This window comes from Dicentrarchus labrax, unplaced genomic scaffold (assembly GCF_905237075.1).
Source record: "Dicentrarchus labrax unplaced genomic scaffold, dlabrax2021, whole genome shotgun sequence".
NCBI classification, from domain to species: Eukaryota; Metazoa; Chordata; class Actinopteri; family Moronidae; genus Dicentrarchus; species Dicentrarchus labrax.
In genome coordinates, this window is record NW_026136721.1 from 26,850,445 (window position 1) to 26,870,540 (window position 20,096).

At 39.0% G+C, this 20,096-nt stretch overlaps 1 protein-coding gene across 4 annotated transcripts in view; it reads right to left on the reverse strand.

Moving 5' to 3' along the window:
* The window catches only part of fam13a (family with sequence similarity 13 member A), a 59,041-nt gene extending 39,384 nt beyond the window's left edge, over positions 1 to 19,657 (reverse strand). The window contains exons 1-7 of one of the 4 annotated variants that reach the window (XM_051384451.1): positions 19,382 to 19,657; positions 14,444 to 14,639; positions 12,363 to 12,572; positions 9,555 to 9,732; positions 7,166 to 7,313; positions 4,539 to 4,616; positions 3,431 to 3,517 (exon numbers count right to left, since the gene is read on the reverse strand). In XM_051384451.1, coding sequence (XP_051240411.1) covers positions 3,431 to 3,517; positions 4,539 to 4,616; positions 7,166 to 7,313; positions 9,555 to 9,732; positions 12,363 to 12,572; positions 14,444 to 14,639; positions 19,382 to 19,408 — 924 coding nt within the window. In that variant the 5' untranslated portion in view covers positions 19,409 to 19,657. The remainder of the gene's footprint in view (positions 1 to 3,430; positions 3,518 to 4,538; positions 4,617 to 7,165; positions 7,314 to 9,554; positions 9,733 to 12,362; positions 12,573 to 14,443; positions 14,640 to 19,381) is intronic. The other 3 variants (XM_051384452.1, XM_051384453.1, XM_051384454.1) reach the window with 3 other exon arrangements.
* Positions 19,658 to 20,096: the final 439 nt, after the last annotated feature.

Below are 20,096 nucleotides of genomic sequence, written 5' to 3' on the forward strand. Positions count from 1 at the left end.
TTAATGGGTGAATCTTTGGGAACATAATTAGCTCCACAAGCTTCTTTAGCTAGACCTGGTATGGATTTTGCCCCTGGGGCTTTGTAATAGATTTAGCTAAATTTGTCATTCACAGAAAACCACAAAGGGGAAAACATTGGACATTAGCTTGTATTGTTCAGACCTCATGATTAAATAATCCAGGTGAAAAAAAAACTGTGTTGTGATAATGAACTTCAACATGGTGCTGTCATCTTGGTTGGTTTATATTTTTCAGGTTTTGTTATTTATATATTTTAGCTCACCACCACACTCTCTAGACACACTACAAAAGGACATAAAAGATGTAATGTGACTATATATCAATCAGTGATTGATTTCAGACACCGTCATGGGAATTCCAATCAGCCGCAGCTAAAAATCAAACCGCAAGTGGGTTTCAACAGTGTTGACCACTGACCCATCACGCAGCCTCCATTCCTGGTTCTCAGTTTCTGCCTACATAAAAAAAAAAAGCTCAAACGGAGCAACAACAAGTGGGAGCTAAATAGGCCAGATGGCAAAGAAGCCTGACAGACCAAAATGAGGATATGACCTGGTTTCTAAATCATGGATTAATAGTTTGTTTGTGACTAAAATATCAAAAGACCGCAAAGAAAGCCAGATAAAATACTTTAATATTTTACTTTGGTATGATTTCTCTCCAGTAATCTGTTACACTGAAAAGCCAGTTGTAGCTGGCCTCTGATAACTGAGCTCTATTCACTGAGTGGTGACAGCTCATTTGTCAGATGTCTAGTTTTTCAGAAGTGTCTTTGCAGTCTGATTCATTCTCTTCCTGCTTACACAAAAATGTAAAAGCTGACATTTGCATACTTCAAAAAAAGGATTCAAATTTTTTGTGGTCCTGCCATAGCAATTTAACAAGATTAAACCAAAGCACTCCTCTGTGCACCAGTCAATCCTAAAATGAAATATGGAGCCTTAATCACAGATCAAATGCATGTTGAAAGGTTTGAATATTGTCTTCTGTGTTTGTAATGTTATGTTAAATGTATGTATCTTTATTTCTTGCTGCCTCTGTGGTGCAAGAAAAAATACAACAACAAGCAATTAGTAATACTAATAATAATACTAACAACAACTGTATTTGTTTGGACTTTTGGAGTCCAAAGCTCATGTTGTTCAACACAATATTTTTTAATGACAGGTGCATCATAAATAAGTCACAACAGATATGTTTAGGGCTCTCTAACTCAAAGTGTGTGTCGGTGTGTTTGTGTGTTTTTCTCTCACACCTATACCCGACCGGAGGCTGATAAATACTGTATAATGTATAGACTTATAACACCTCTGCCTCGCAGTGCCGCAGTAATAATCATATGTGCAGCCATGTCAGAGACGATTAGTCCAAAATTTATACTTTTTACTGTATTTATTTGATCAAACATCAAAGCTGTGTTGTTGTTGTTGTGTCTGCCCTTGAAAGTGAATCAGCTTTTATGGAGGTGATTCAACAGGAGTGTTTGGGAAATAGTAGCTATAAAAGTTAATACTAGTAATGATGATGAATCACTTGATAAATCATTAAGCCTTTAAGAGCAATAAACTACATTTTCATTTTCATAGGAAGTCAGGGATATCTAGGAATCTGTTTGAATCTGTTGGTGTCAGCTTTAGCTATACAGGAAACAGTAGTTGGACACTCAAGTTAACGGGTTAAGTGTTACAAGAAACAACAGACTCTTATTAGTTTTACTGCTGTTGGCTCCTTTTTTGCCACCAGCAGTTGGTTTCAGCTGAACATTGTGTTGCTAGTAGCAACCACTACTGGCACAGTTCAGCAGCAGTTGATGCTGAACTGACATTGTTACATCCACCATTTTGTCAGATCTTTGCCCAAGCAAACAACTGACATCTTATCCACTCCCCAAACATCCTTGTTGGAGCATTATCTGTAGGTACTACATTTTCTATACTGTAGCTGTTCTGTGATTGTTGACTTGTGATTTAGTAGACTGTAGTTCCTCTTTCTATCTATCAGATTACTACTAACCAAGTCAGCCACTATACAGTGTAATATTCTAGTTAAATTAGCTGTTGAATTACTATTGGGCTGTTAAGTTAAATATTACTCTTGTGGACAATAACATGTATGTTAACTAGATAAAGTATTGTGTTTCATTTCCTGTGAGAACTTAATTCAATACTTCTTACTGTACGAATTCACTTACCTACTAATGCCTAACTCTTGTTTACTGAATCTCATCCTTCCTTTTGTAATCAATGTCTTTGATTTCATGTGTTGTCCAATACCGTTTTCACAGTTTTCGCAATTGCTTCCAATAGAACTACGAGCTTGATTGGTACAAGTTTGATGAAGAAACTTAAAGCCACCAATGCACATACACTCAGAATGGACTTTACAGTGAAATAGGAGAGCTTGGGTCCAACAGGAAAACTTCATAAATTAACAAAATGTGCATATTCATAGACAAGAAGTAGATGCATTTATAAGGATTTTAATGTGGAAATCTTCAGGCACAAATATTGTTCCAAACATACTATTTGTATATATTTCGTAATATGTCTGGAGGGGGTCTTTAAAGTAACTTTTAGATACCTACCAGCTCAGATTTTTCACTGACTACTGACGGAAGCAAACATCCTTCATGAGCAGATGTTTTTACCCTCCTGAGTTTATCTTGCTGTCAGTCAGCATTTCTTTTATCTCTACACTGACACTGGTCCTATTGATGCGTACACGGTGTTTATGGCATCTTTGTTTAAATCTGCATTCGTAGCAACCACAGAGAGATAATTTCAATCCGTCTTTGTTGTCAAACTGAAGCACATAACTCACAGAAATTACTTGTCATTTTATCACATGTATAAAAATGAACGTGACCTAATAACACACCTAATTTTCCATCTGTGTGAGATCAAAGTAACCTACTTTAAAACAGAATTTTAGATTAACTTCATTAAATGTACCTGTTTTTGACTTTAAAGTAAACATATGAACCCAGAGCTCGATTTCTACAACATGTACACAAACAAGATATTTTCAACCCTTGTTTAAAATCAAATTTATGATCAAATTCAGCTCTTGTGCTCGGTTTCATGTGCAACAATACCACAACACTGCTGGAAGAGCATACCATAGCCCTTGTTTGTCTCTCACTGCAAATGAGTGCGCTGTTGTTTCCTGCAGCAGATTGCCTTTATCAAATCACATCATGTGACCGAGCAGCGAGGTCACAGGCATCAGAGGCTGTCAGAGCGATGGCCCCAGGCTAATCAGTGCCAGGGCAATACAGCAGATAAGAAAGCAGGACGTATTTGTTGGAAAGGTGAGAAGTAGAGCGTTTTAACCATTAGGTCAAACCCCCTAAACGAGCACAATTAATCACAGTAATTAATGACATTAATAAACAGTTATTTTCAGTACCTTTCTTTTCCTTGGCCTCGCCTTTGGAGTGTTAGTGGAGGATTGCTCGAGAGGTTCTGCATTTTGCGGCAGGTTTTTAAGTCCAACCTTGGAAAATGTATTGAGATAAAAGGCAAAATAAATATTTAAAGTGCATAGAAACATTAGTCATATAAACCAACAAAAAAAGCCTCATGCTACAAATACATTGACGGGAAAAAAACTGGGGATCTCATATTTGCACACTATAGACTTTACGAGAGAAACAACTTTGCTTATTAAGATAGCGGGTGTTTGATTTGTTTACACTGTAAATCCTGTGTAATTAGCATAGTGAGGAAAAACAATTAAATAATGGTGATTGACATAAAAATAACAAAACAACAATCCTGGACAACTGAGTGCATGAAATAATGTTGGGCTACAAGGTTATCCTAATTAATTTCCAGGGTGCTGTTAGAAAAATCCTGAATTAATATAACCTTAAGCAAATATTTTTTTTAATCTAATTATATTTTCTTTATCTTATGTCATTATTTTTTACTACATCTGACAGGCTACAGGGGCATCTCTTGTGGAAAATAAAATTAGATGTTGTATTATTGCTCCTTTTACTGTCAATTTATTGTAAATCTGAATATAAACACTGCAGTGCACATGATGTTTTGATGACGATGAGAAAAGGCAAAACAGTGTTATTTGTAAAGACTCCTATCCTGAGAACAAATGAACTCCTCAGTAATGATGAATAACATGCCTACTATTAAAAAGGTTGTAATCTATTCACACTGACCTAAGTGACCTGATTACAATTCCAGGCAGTTTACACAAGTCAGCTGACACTGATAACATCTTTAAAGCTCACAGAAACCTACACAGACCCACACAGAAATGGCTGTGGTGTTAGAAAACAGCTTTTCCAAAACATGCCCATGTTACGTTAATCACGTCACACAGATCACATGGTTGGTGTTAAAAAGGACTATGTAAGGGAATTTGAAGGGTTCATGCAAGTTTGACCTGGGAATGTCACGCACAAACAACAACACAGCACTTCACAGCAGACAGACTCAGACAAAGATTTCCATAACAGGTAAACTGAGGAGCTGCTGGAAAGCCAAGCGTGCACCTTTGTCCTGGGAACTGGCGTTGGTGTCTGTGCACTGGGAAGGCTGGATGACTTCTCTGTGTCTGTCACGTGCGCCTCCTGGGATCAGACAGAGGAACAAGAAGATTGTCACATTTGTAATCCACATCTAAGCTTAACAGAGGCCCGTAGACTTTGTTCTCCAGTTATCTTACTGTTGTAACTGGGCCCTCATAAAGACAGTAGCTATGGAATATATTTTTACAACTAGGGAGCCATTTTAGAGGAACTCCTGGGTGCTTTTGCTTTTCTTCTGTGAGCCTTAACAACAGGGTTCAGAATAGATTCAAACATATGAACTCACACAAACACTTTGACGCACCCCTCCTGCTCATCAGCATTTAGTGACTGAAGGAAAAGGCAACACCAGTGATCATATGTGCTGGGTTCAAAGGCATTAACAGGAGGGTCAGAGGAGGAAAGACCTAAGTAGCCTGTGAGTGCCTGTGCATATGTGTTTATGTGTATGTGTGCATGTGTATGTGTAAGACAATCTCATTCTGACTGAGAGGGTTTCCCAGAGGTCAGCGGCATCTCATGTGGCTGTGCCCTTACAGACATTCACAACACAGCACAGACATCTGTGACTGAAAATGCAATCACAAGAAAATGACACTATGTCGTCAAAGCTTTCCCAGATTTAATTTTTACTGCCACTATGAATCTGGACCTTCATGAGCTCAGGTTGCATGTGGTCACTTATCAACAGCGGTTTTATTCTGCATGATAAGCATAGTGTCACATAAGAACCAGACACTATGTTGGGTGAAGTTAAAAAGTTGTGGTTGGGGGAGAGAAGACACGAGAGGTTAAACTCACGTGGAGCTAAATCCCAGGGGTCGCTGCTTGGTGACCCCACCGTGGCATCAGATGGCCCATGTCAGGTTTCAATAACACAGTCGTTAATCAACAATCGAGATGTTGGCTATTGACCGTAGCGAAGGATGTCCTTCCAAAAGGGGAAATTTGGCCAAAGTTTTGCAATTCTGCGTGTGATACGGTAAAAGACACTCACACCGCAGCTGCTGCGGTAGTAAACATTCAAATCATTCACACACCTTCTTTATTGCACTCAACTTCAATTTCTTGTGATTTTATGCTACATTTCCTTATTTTATTTTGAATAAAAATGATTCTGAAGTCTTTAAAGATTAAAAACTAAGATGGTTAGTGTGTCTCTGTTAGCATCTCTACCCTGTCTGTGTAGCTTGTTTGCTTGATTCCTCGATGTTCACATGAGGTCTGGTTGAAATAAACAAGAGTGTTATACATTTATATCACTGTAGCTACCATCAAAGACACTGACGTTATCGGGACATGTTTTGAGGCATTAGGAGGTTTTAAGAACATTCATTCTACACTGGCGAATGATTTATTTTTCAGTACATTCCAGTTGTATTACTTTAGAAAAGAAGATAAAAACTTGTTTCAGTTATTCACATGGAGAAATTGTGATGTCATTGTTGCAATACCTGTCCTCTATCTGACCACAGCTCTATATATTAAATGTTTTATTACTGTTGTTGCTGTTTTTTCCTCGTCTCTTTGCTTTGTTCCTGCACTATTGATTGTTTGTAGCCTTTAATTTGACATGGAAGAGATATGTGTTCTTGTAAACGTTTGTGTCCTCGACATGTGGTTGGGATGAGCCAGCCTGTTGTCTTTGGTTACTGAGATCCTTTACCCCCCCCTTGTTTATGAGAGTGTGTTTGGGCTGGGTTGTGGGCACAGATTGTTTTGTGCTATGTTAATATGTCAATAGAAATAATATGAAAAAAACAAGATAAAAATAAATGAATAAATAAATAAAAGATTAATTGTTTCCCCAACAGAATTGTATTTGTCCCAGAAACAAATATTTGAGATAACCTTAAAGATTAAGTGTTACTCCTCCTACTTTCTAAGCTAAATAACCCAGAGCTGAAACTCTCAGCTTGTGAAATTTGACAACAGAACCTCAAGTTAGGAAACAAAATAAAAAATAAAAAAAGGTTAAAAAATCTAAATAATTTGGGCTTCTGTTTTTAGTATCTAGTCAGTTTTTTTCTGGGGGACTTGTGCATTTGTGACTCAAAACAAGTAAAACTTATTGCTGGAAACCAATTATCTAAATCTATTTACACTAATATTCATGTGTTTTAAGAAACATAAATCCGAGACTGTATGACTTAAATGACTGTGAAACAGATGGTGTGCTGTGCTGCGCTTGGTTTGTTTCTCGCATCCCAACATTTTCCTCTGGGAGCTACACTTGCAGCAGCAAGATGCCGCCAGGAAAACCAGCAGACCAGACAAACCAGCTAATCAATAAAGACATCAGTCATCGGTGCAGCAAATACAGCCACCTGTGGAGGAGTAAATCCTGCGATGCTGTGATATAAGATCAATAGCTAAATCAATTTTAGCTTGACATTATGTAACCTTGTATTTAAAAAACCATCACTCCTCAAAGTGCATGGGCAGAGGTTCCAGAGAGGAACTCATACTGTTTAAGGTGCATGGGCACAACATGTGACAGTCTTACCAGCTGCACTGCGTTGTACTGACCACTAACACAGATCTAGTTCAAATAAACATGAGCATCTGGTGCTCCTATGAGTATACAACACCTTGACAATAATAAGGGTCGACAGCTCTTCTGTGCAGCCTTCCCTCTCTCTGCCGCTCTCAAATATGTTGTTGTAGTTCTGGATGAGCTTGACCATGATCTTGTTACAGATATTTTGCTCTTTTATTGCCTCGAAACCAGGAGCCACACTGGAAAAGAAGCAGAAGAGAAGAAATGTGATTAAATTCTTTAAACATGACAGTAACGATAAAAGTACAGTTAAGAATTTGCAAATGAATGGCTGTCTGGTTTTGGACACTCTAATCAACTTGATTAATAAAGCAGAATTCAGCTGCCCTAGTAAGTATAATGTCTGATGCTACTGAACAGCTGTGTGAGATGTACACTGGGCTGTGGGCCTAACTGTAGGCCTAATTATATAACCTCAGCGCACACACACACACACACACACACACACACACACACACACACACACACACACACACACACACACACACACACACACACACACACACAAAAGTACAGCTTCCGATGAAGAGAACAGGCTGTACAGTATGAAAGAGTATCCAGTACAGTTTCCCTTCTCTGTCCAGTGAGTCCTGATCTTTTTACCAGACAGGGTTTCCCGGCCTGACCGCCCCAGTTTATTACTGGAGATGCCCACCAGTCACGAGTCTGGGGAACAGTCGCTGTAGGTCAAAATGTACAAGTATGATTTAGGACAGTAAGCCTATCATAAATAGACTAGTGAGAACAGAGGTACGTAGCTCAGCAGCTGCAGGGAGGCACATGAGTCACTGATGCATCATTTATTTATGAACGTCATGCTAACATTTGAAAACACATTAAGCTCAACAGTTTCTTATATGTCATATGACATTTACTTCAACTCTCACGACTCAGTTAGTGTCCTTAACCTATAGCGTGTGACCTTTGATTTATATAATGTCAGACTTTGAAGAGCCAAACATCTGGTTCCAGAGGTTCATGTAGATCAAACGTGGCACTGACATCAATGGGACATTTATGGACAATGTAATGTAACTAAAGTATCACTAGCAAACCTTTAAAATTTTATCTTCACTTAATAAGCTACAGCACCACCTGTTGGCCAAATATTTTAACACAGACCAGTACAGAGAGAATTTCCAGCAGTCATTAATGTCTAACTTTTTTGTTCATACTTTCAGATTAATTTGTGTTTGTAAGTATAGATTTGAGTATTTATGTTCCCACTATACTGACTGCGCTGCATTCTGAAGTATGGGCCAAGACTTTTCTCTGTTTCGGGTAAAAACTTACAAATAAGCAGTGACTAAATTTACAAAAACAACTGCAATGTCTGTGGGGTAAACTAGTCTTCTGGTTCATTATCTTACTAGATATGTACTGCATGTCATAAGAGTAGAATCATTCTGCCCATGCAACTGCTCTGACATGAAAAAAATGTTTAATATCTGACTCACTAAACAGAAATACAGGAAAGATGATTGTATCCCTCTGATTTAGCTATCTTCAATATCTGCCTGCTTATTTATTTTTTCCAGACTAAGGCAAGTTGACCTCCTCTGTTATTTAAAGAGTGGAACAAACATGTTTGGTAAAGTTCGCAGTGATGGCACCATACTTTATGTTTTAAACTTAATATTAAACTTTATTTTATGAGCTTCAAGGATGTGAACACACTGAAGTCTGTCTGAATAAAGGACTGCAAACTTCAATAAATGAGTTTAGATTAGTTGAGCCAAGTTGCCTCCTATGCCCTTGAGTGTGAATCGTTAAAACCAATATCAGACTGAAGCATTCATTTAACCCTAAACCAGTAATTGAGAATTGGATTGTGAGTATGTTAATGGTACAAGTATAAGGCTCTTATACTTTGATTAGTACACCTCTAGCATTTACTCAATGCAATAAGTTAGATTTCTTACTATTTTTACTATAACTATTATTGTTGTTGCTTCATGACATGTTGCAATCTAAAGCTTTCAGAATTCACAGCCTGGGGCCATCCTTAAAGCTGCACTAACGCATATGTTCATACACACTGTGGATTCAATGACTGGGTGTAAAGTGAAAGGTGTCATTTTTAGTGACAAACCCACAGAGAATTATCACCTGACTCTACTACAGTTTGTCTTCAGCTCTTTGGAGCATTTTAGTCTCTTTCAGCTTGTTGTTTAGTTTTTTTTGTCCAGCAACTTTACTGCTTTGGATCACTCTTAGCAACCTCAGTTTTCAGCAGAGCCAGATATTTCCTTCAAGAGTTGGTGGATACCAAAACAAAGCCAAATTAATTATTTAGTAATATAAGTATAAGTAATATTGGACTTTTTCCTTATTTATATGGGCCACAGGTCAGAATCCATTGGTCCATTGGTATATATTCTTTGCAACACATCTACCTTAAAAACAAAGGTTTCACTCACTGGAAGACACTGGGTCCAAAGACAGTGGCGAGGTTGAAGGCAGTCATGCGGTTTTCCTTGTGGTTGCACTCCACAAGGGTGAGGAAGTGGCAGAGGTAGCGGAGGAGGTTATGGTGGATGTCTGGAAGCTGCTGGAGCAGGTCTCTCATATCTGACCACGAGACATCATCACCGCACTCTACAAACACACACTTTGTTGGTTAGGATTGGTGAGATTATTTAGAGTTAGGAAGGTCATGACTTTACCATCTTGGGGGAAAAATGGATGCGTGACATGATACTGCTGGGAAGTAGCATGGGCCCATTTTAAGACTAATAAATTACATGGTCATCAGACTGGTGCAGCCAATATCCAATCCCACATTTTAGGTATTGGAGGAATTTCCAATACTGGCAGAACTTTTTCCTGAAAAACTGAAACTTCTGGCGAAAAAATGGCAGTAGAAAAGTTGATAAATGTTCCGAAACTCGACGCAGCCATTTCTCAACATTGAAAATCAGCTTTTCACCCACAATGAAATGACCAAAAATCTAATGACGAGTGACCAACTTGATTTACTTTGAAGCAGGAAGACCTTTTTTAGTGTTCAACTACTACGTTTAGTAAGTAGTTTTCCAGCTGGTTTCCAGCAGGCAGTGAGAACTCCATCCACCTGCTCTCTGTAACATTTAATCTTGAGTTGTGGTAACTAGTAATACTTGAGCATTAGAGCAAAGAGCCTGAAAATATGTTGATGCTATTACTCGGGGTACATAATTGGGTCAGAGTTGGATAAACGGATATGGCTACTGATCCCAAATGAATGAGTGACGCAAACGTTGTGTGTGCTTGCGTCTACGTGAGTGTGTGCATGTGTGTGAAGGCGGGCATGTGTGTACGTCTGTCTAAGTACAGAGCGGGGGGAGAATGGCTTGTGACCACAACTGCTCTTGATGCCGCTGTATAAGTTCAGAGATTGTGTGTACACAAATGTGTTAAGTAAATGGTCGCATGTGTGAGATTTGATGAGAAGTTGGTGAGGTTTTCACAGGTTAGTGCAGTAGACAAACACACATTAAGGGATGGGGGGGGGGGCATATGTAGACGCATTTTAAACAAAGAGGATGCACATCAAAATACATGCCAATACATGACAATCACTGATCAGAGGACCATATCATTGCAGAGAATGACACACACTGTGCGTGGACATAGAGAGAGGACAGCAGAATTCATCGACTTAAAGGTGAGAAACTGAACACTGCACACTTTTCTTTGAACGTTTCAGATTACACTGAAAAAAAGGTATCACCGGTGTTACTTATTTAATTTTTCCTATAACATCTTATTGATTTTCAAATACATAACAAAACATGACAGCGACAATAACCGTACTGTGTTAACCATGATTTTGTACTTTTAGGGAGAATGGTGGACAGAAAAAAAGTTGAGTATCGGTTAAAAAAAAAGTATTTTGGTTGCAAACTATATGTCCAATAAAAAAACACCAGCCATAGACTAAGAAGTAACCTTTTGTTTGGATGAAATTGCACTGTGTTAAATTAAACACCTACTAAATCAGTAAACTGAGCATCCTTTATTCATTTATATGTCTGTGTCTGTATTATGTACTATTTATTCATGTGTCTTGTTTTGTTTTTTACTTTCTTTTAGCTTATAGATGTACATATTAGGTGTAGCACATTTGAGTAAAAATATCTGTTATTATGAAGCTGCTTTTGGACTGATTATATGGATAATATTATGAAAATAAAATGCACCGCACATATTGTTAATACATATGACTGTATGTGGTTCTATGTGTCACGCACTGTGTTCCTGTAGTGTCTCTGTATATGCATTCAAGTGTTTCTTAATACTTAATACTTGAAGCAGACCTTCTAAATATCTGCATATACCCTCCACTACAGTCTCACATAAGTCTTACTGTCCTTATTGAGATATGTAACTATTGTTAACTGATGGGGATGAAAAAGGTTTGGTCATATTCTGAACTGTCAGTCATACAGCAATTTAATCTGCCTATCCATCTATTCATCATACACCTTTGACTTTTTTGAATTGGCCAAATATCGGCAAGGAGGCCAAACCAGTTTCACAAAGTGCACCAAAATCATTTTATTCAGTAGTTATGGCCAAGTATTGTGCCAGAGAGCAGTTTTCTAATGCAGCGCTTGGCTATAAGCCCTTAAAATTCAATCTGATATTTATGGAGTCTATGAGGGCAAAATGAATACTGCAGTCAAAATGAACACTCTCCTCACATTAAACAGATTAAAGCCAGTGAGGGAGGAGATCGGAAGGCGAGCACAGACACTTGCCCTGCCAAATCGCTCACTTTACCTTTTATGACCTCCAAGATTATTGGCAGAAATATGAGATCTAGCACGTTTCCAGCAACATAGACTCTCTCCCTCTCTCTCTCTGTCTCTCTCTCTCTCTCTCTCACACACACACACACACACACACACACACACACACACACACACTTAACTCAGCAGTGCCTTTATATGCACTGCCTGGTGCAGATGACTGCAGGGCTAATAGTACGTTTCAGGACCTAAAGATAGCCTTGATTATCATCCAATAAGAGCCGTGACCCACATATTCACTACACTTGTGAGGGTATCAATATTACATTGTGAATTTGGGGAATCACATGATGGTTGTAAAAAAATTAAAACCTGATCTTCTTGAGCTGGTAGGATGGTTAAAGACAAATAAGCACACATCTGTTAAACTATAAGTTACATGATGATGTGGGACAACATGTTGGTGTTGTAACATACAGAACTACTTTCTCTTACCTTGGTAGTGACGTATTAGTGCCTGTTGAACTGCTGAGCCTAACAGACCCTCCGGTAGATCCCGGAGGTACTGTTTGAGCAAGCTGGCCACCGTACACGAGTCAGATTCAGAGAGAAGGTCCACATGCTCTCCGCTCTCCAGCCGCTGTTTCAGGGTCTCCACAGCTCGCACATTCCCATTCACTCTGAACAGACCCTCCTGATGCAAGGCTGGAGGAAAGATCAGAGACACACTGTGAACTTTAACATTTAACATGATATTAAGAGCAACCCTATCTATCAGCTATTCAATAAGAGAGCTCACTGTGGATGAAATGAAATAAGCTGCCCCCCTAAAAGTGGACTTATTATCATGATTTACATTGCAGGCGAAAAATAATAGAGTTTTGGCTGGATGTTGATCCCAGAAATCTCAACAACTATCAAAACAACTATTTTCAAAAATGAATTTAATTTTAAATTAATACTGTTCTCCAGAGGATGATTGTGCAATGATTTGACTTAACGTTATATAGCCCCAATGTTTCCTGCAGCAACTGTTGAACAAGACTCATACTAACTAACTAAAGCTTTTACTGTCACCCCAAGTAGTCACTGTAATTAATCATGTTGTGTGGCCTTACCTCTAACACTACTGTAATCTTGAAATCTGTCATTCAAATTTATAACGTTTGTGGGCTGATTTGCATCCTCCCCTCGTCTTTGGCGATGTTGTTGTAGGTCCCCATGGCAACCACTAGATGCTACTAGAGGACTTCATTTTAATGGTCGCAAAATAAAAGATCGATTCACCCAGATTACAAGAAAGACTAAATATTTTCTCACTCTAACTCTAGTGATATCAAGCCATTTAAATGTTGTAAAGGATTTGGCTTCATTTGCTCATGATTTAAGATATCAGTCACTGAGGTTTCTAGTGTAAGATATTCATCTACAACAATGTCCGTATAATGATAGTAATACTTTTTGTACTGAACCAAATAATAGTGTTAATCCACAGCCTAGGACTGGCAGATGAAGACTACAATATAATAATAATAAAATAATCCCAGTGACTGTATCGTATTTTAAAAAGGCCTGTTGGTTCAGTAGCCATGAGGAAGGAGATCCACTTCCTTGTACTGACATCTAGTGGTCGAGCAGGAGAACTACAGAAAGATAAGTACCATACCAGTTAAAGCTTTAGTTTTTAAAGTAAAGATTATGTATATTTCGCATGTTTATTGCTCAATTTAAAAAGCATGTTAGGCAGGTTTTTTGGATATATGTTTGCTGCTGTTCCAGTCACAAATGGGCTTATATTAATTTAGGTAGATAATGAAAACACTTGATTATTGCTTGGTCCAATCTGCATAGACTTTTGTTAAAGTTTTATCATCTGAGGTGAAAGCACATTGATGACATTGATTCCCATGGTGGGATTAATGATGTTGTACTTTTTACACTGTGTCTTTTTTTTCTTTTTCTTTATAAAATTGCCTTTTATTGTTGTTTTTTCCTCTTTCTTTGTATTCTGATCAACTCCTCCAACTTATTCTGATTTACGATGCTAATGTTCTTGTTACATATAAACATTTCATGTCACACAACCACAAAATGTAAAGTATTGTATGTAATGTAGTGTGGCACAATCACTGCAGGTTTGATGTTCACTGTGATGGATCACATAACTCAAGTGTTATTAGTCTACTAGACTAGTAGAACATATTGTAAATGTATGGAAACAAAAGTACTTGTGATTTGCAGTAAATGGGCTAAAACATGAAAAACCACTGGTATGGTCACATTATAATGGAATTAATGGTCAATAGAGTATGATGGTGATATTTCTGATTATTGTGTAACTGAATCTGTTCATTTAGTTAGACAAAATCACACAATAATACAAAAAGACAAATTATAATATGTCTGTTGTATGTATGATTCATCCTCATCGTACTTCATTGATCTGATTAAGGTTTTAAAAATGATTCATAATATATTATCTTATTTAGAGGAAACGGCCATGTCACTACTTCTTCTTCTACTTAAAGAATTACAACTTTTTTTGCTTTATTCTGTTCTGTTGTGCTTTTCCTCACCATGCTTGCGGAGATGGTCCACCATCCTCCGCAACACCAGAGGCACACCATCCTCCACCAGGCCCTTCTCTTGCTGCTCAAACAGGGATACTCCGAACAGCTTGGTGTGCTTGGTTGCCACTGTCCTGGGTCGCAGTATGGGTATCTGGACAATCCTCTTCATGTCTTCTTTAACCTGCACCGCTGTTTTGTTGTGCTGCAGGAAGAAGAGCAGAGAGCAGCAGTCACTCACTGACACTACGGGCACAGAGGGCAGCACTGGAGCCTGTCCTGGAGGAGGGAGGCTCACTTTGCTCCATAGACTAATAGGTGTGCATGGTGACGGTGGTTGTGGGGGTGTCTCTGTGGAGTCCATACATGCACTCCTGCAGTCCTACTGATATGCACTTAGAGGACAGTGTGTGCTGAGAGCCGGGAGGGCTGGCCGTGCAATGTGTTGCTACGACAAATATCAAGTTACCATGCAACACCTTTGGTTAAAGGCATTGCCAGAGTGACACACACACACACACACACACACACACACACACACACACACACACACACACCTCTGCACAAATAGACGTACGCATGTAGGCACACAGGTATACAAAATGTTCAGGTGAGGTGATGGTCACTGTCATTAACCACTATGAATATTAATGTGTGTGTATGCTAAGAGCTGCAAGGATAATCAGTCCAAATGCCCACATTTAGATATGAAAGACTGGCAGATAAAAAGGTTTCATTGGCAAGACTGTGTGGCTTTCAGGAACATATGAAGCTTATTTATTAGGAAGAAGTAATACAAGAGTTGGCTCTATGAACAGAAATGTATTTTAATCTAGTGAAAAGTGTGTGTGTGTGTGGGTGTGTGTGTGTGTGTGTGTGTGTGTGTGTGTGTGTGTGTGTGTGTGTGTGTGTGTGTGTGTGTGTGTGTGTGTTAATATACAAGGACTTTTCAACTGGTAATGAAACAGTCTCAATTTAATACTGATGCCTCTATGTGACCTACTTAAACAAGACCATAATTGAGAAGACTGGCTATTTCTATATAGTTATTCTCAGCACTGTAATGCCTGCCATAGAGTCGGATTAAGTCGTATTCCCCTCAAAATTAATGGAATGAGGCTGCACAAACACTTCCACCATTGTCCACAGGGGCCACCAGAATCAAGAGAATATATAGGTGGCTTGTAGCTGTGAAAATCTTACTTAAAGCAGCAACAAGGAACCTTTTTGTTGATTCCCCTGTGGACAAAAGCGGCAGTGTCTCCACCATTTTATTTCATTGAGTTCAAGGGGAATCTGACCTGTGTGCAACCATTAAGAATAACAAAATAGAAATAGCCTTCTTGCCACTTATGTGGGTCATATAATTGCTAAGCTGAGCCCAGTCTCCACAGGGGACAAACCCTGTAAACCAGAGTCTAAGCATATATTTAGTGTGTTAATTCACCGGCTGTTCAGTATGTCTTATCTGATAACTTGTCAGAGCAAACAGTGCCACATGCTGTCTCTATCTCTGTGTATTAATGCACAGACTGTTCCAACACACACTCTTATTGTCTTTCTCCGAGTGCAAACACAAATCTCCATGTAACGAGCCAACATTAGTCAGAGCGGGGTAAATTATTGATTTTTTCTTGCACATTTAAATACAGGATGATTAATCAGTTCTGTTTATGTGTAGTCACTAGGAGCAGGAACCAGCAGCAGGATTCAGACACTGGGTGAGGAGGAAAAGACTTCCTGCACTTCAGAGCAACACAGATTCAGAGCAAGTTTTACTCTTGTATCCATAGCTACGACTGCAACATGTGACATGTTGTCGTTCCAGAGTTCATCGCTTCAAATGAGTGAACTGACCCACACGGTGAAATGAGAGGCCCCGACTATGATTTTGTCACAATGAGGTCCACAGTGACTCAGTGTTGGGGAAGGGAAGAAGCGGGGAGTGAAGAGGAAGTACCACTGAATTTATTCGCTAGTGGGCAATTGTTCAGACAGATTGTGCACAGGCATGTGCCAGCTCAGGTCAGCTGATTAAACCCACCTCACAGATGGTGCTGAGATGACTAAAGAGACAAGATCTTTACCATGGCAGATGCTCTGGCAGTGCTAATACGCTAATTTCGAGAAGCTTGTACAGGCGATGTGTTAATGGTGCTCAGTCATCCACTTCTTTCTGACAGGTGCATGAAAATATGCCAATTGCACCTTCCTGATAACTGTCAAACGGTAATTAAGAACACTTGAATTTTGATTCTGACTGTGCGGTGAAAGCTGTGATTATATTACCGCAAAGTCAGTTAGAACAAGTTGATAATCCTTTAATTGTTTTTTAACTGTATGGTAGAAGAAAGATCTTAAAATCGGTATCTACATAGCTTTTTAGGTCGTATGTCTTTATGTAGTAGAAGATTGATTGAACACAACTTTAATGATAGTGATTCAAAGCTCTTAAAGTTTCTTAAAATACAGCTTTTGATTGATTATTTTAAATCAATAGACAACTTTAAATGACCAGATCACACAGTTTTATCGTATACTGTACAGGTGTAACAGTCCATTGTTAGTAATAATGTTAGTAGGTCACACTGCCAGTAGTACTACTACTCGTGCAGGTGTTTAAGAGTTAAGCTGGTCTGAGCTAGGTCTGACTACGATAGGCCTTATTGAACACATGTCCCCCTTAATCTATCTTTACTATCATGCACACACACACACACACACACACACACACACACACACACACACACACACACACACACACACAACCTTATGTCTTGGTATTGCACTATTCACAAAAACAGATATTATGTTCATCGGTCTAACCTCACACTGGTTTTATCAGTTGACATACACAGATGTATGTGTGATGTCACATTGAACACACTCATACCTTCATTCAAAGCCCAACTAGGAGAATGGAGGAGGATCATATACCCCATTCACACAAACCACATGATAATGCAGGATATTCAACTTAAGTAAAGCCACATTTTGAGTCCATCTGTCATAAGTAAATTTCTTGTTGTTGTGTTTGACTTTTAAGGTCCAAGTAAATTACCAATAACAACATAACAAAAACAATTTAAAGGTAATTTGCAATGAATGATGTCAACAAACCCCAAACAAGACCAGAATGTGATCAACAGCCTCAACAATTATATATGCAAGAACAACAAAAAGGCAATTTATTCAAGTGGCTCATTCTCACAGCAGAATATGCTTAAAAGATTACTTAAAAGAAGAAATAAGTCAATAATCCGTTAAACATCCACAACACAATATAAGAAAAAATATGAAAGTAGAAAATACTCTTGGGACAAAGCAAACCACAAGGCTAATAGAAAACCCTTCGATCTCTGATTCCTGGATGACTGGCACAGTGATTTAACTCGGCAGATGGTACAGTCCTGGACATTTTTATTTTCTTTATTCAACTGGCAAAAAGTTAACCGACCCATTTACATTTAAAGTAAATTACAATTGAGAAAACAAGAATTTAATCTGAAAGGATCAATTTGCAGACAATGTATGTAATCTGTGTTCCCACCTAAACAACAGAGCTGAGCTGTAATGTTGGACACATGTAAAATGTCACTATGTCAGTGTGAAATTAACTATAATCTGAGCATTTAAAAACATCGCACTCCTTCCTCTGAGCTATGTTTCACACCAGAGAATCCTCCTCCTTCACTCCACTGTAATTATACTGTTATAGTTAGATATTCACAAATACTGTCAGTTTTCAAGGTTTTTGTTGAGTTGTCCATTGGCAATAAAACCAACTATAGAGCCGGTGAACCAAAGCAGCCAAGAATAAAGGGAAACACTTCCTGGTGGTACCCATTTGCCTCTATTGTTCACCAGGACAGTCTGCTGTGATTAGCCTAATAATCCTCATCTCCTCCCCCCCTCCCCCGTCCTTAAAATACATTCACACTCGATTCTGACAGTGAGACAGACACCTATTGTCACTGACTACTGAGAGACCCTGGAAGGCAATGACTGTTGAAAGTCTGCCCTCTCCACTTCAGAAGTGTCTCTGAAATTTCAAGTATCTGGCGAGATGCTTTTCAGAAACATTTTGTACAGTTTAAGTGGGTAAACAAGACTTTTAAAAGAGGTTAAACACAAATAAACTGCCAACAGGCAAGGCCATCTTCCTGTGTCTTTTTAACATGCTCAAGTAGAGCCTAGCAAGCCCAAGCATGTGCCCTCCCTTCCTAGCCCTCCACCCTCGCCCTCCCCACCTCTCCACCCTCTCCCTCCCCTTGCTGCTGTCCCAAAGTGGGTGGCCATTGAAGCAACTGGTAGCAAAAAGCACCACAGGAACCAAAGGCAACAGCTGCTCAGCTCAAAGAAACTACGGCTAGAGACACGCAGCACAAAAACTAGACTGTTAATGTGGTTTAATGCTTTTAAAAGCACACTTTCCATTAAGAATGTTCTGTGGAAAATTACCTCATGGAGGCACTGGATCCCTGAAAGAATTACAGCTATGGACAGGAAACATGGAGCTTACCATGTGTGTTTATGCCTGTTTTTTCTCTTGTACTGTTATACTGTTGTACACGGATGGCAGACTTAAAGTAGTGCTGGCTGGCAAGGGATCTTCTTTCTCTGTTAAGACTACAAGTGAAAGTATTCAACTTAATGCCAGTAGTCATGTATTTAAAGAGCAGAGTTTAATCTAGGGAGGGAAAGCTTGGAGAGATTTTGAGAAGAGAAGACATTTGTCCCTCCTTGACATTTTAAAAAGCCACTTGTGTCTACCAGAACATTCAACACACACACACACACACACACACACACACACACACACCATCACAAAACAGTGTGCAGACAGACACTGAACAGCACACAGTCCCGTTATGCATTCTTTAGCCCTTAATCACAGGTTGAATGGGAATTCTTTGAGCCAACTCAGGCTTTGTAGCTTTTACTCACACAGATGGTTAGTGCTCCTGCCCCCATTCTCCCACAGAAGAAACGCCTGCAGAGGCTAAGATGAGGGCAAAAACTGCTGCTATCTTCCCTCCTCCTCTCCTCACTCTGTTCCAGGACACACTCTTGGACTTTTCCCAGTTGTGGGAATCCCTTTCACCTTAAAATGTGCCATCCAAATACTCCAAAAAAACAAACAACACACAGACAATCAATGGAGAGAGTGTGAAGAAGTGCTGTCAATACCGGCAGGCTGTCTAAATCATGAACACAGATTAGTGCTTGTCTCTTTCTCTTCCTCCCTCTATATTCCCCTCTCTCCTCCTAGGCTGAAATCTGAGCCGAGCTCTCCCATTGGCTGAGTGGCCTGGTCATGTGATTAAGGGGTTTTAGAACCCAAAACTTTAAATCTGAGCCTGCGGGATTCCTCTGCCCGCAACTGAGGGGAGAAAGGAGGAGGGAGCTTGTAAGCACAGAGAACCGGAGGGTCGGTCTGAACAGGAAAAGCTCAAATAACACACAGAAAAAGCAAACATAACTATTTATAAGAATGAAATATCACTCGCACAAAGACTTTTTTTTAGTTTTGTATATTGTATTCAATATAATTTGCACAACATTGCAATTTCAGACAATTGAAATTATATTGCAATACACTTAAATAATGCAAGACACTTAAAAATCTACATTTGAACATCTGAATTACAGGAAAGCTAAA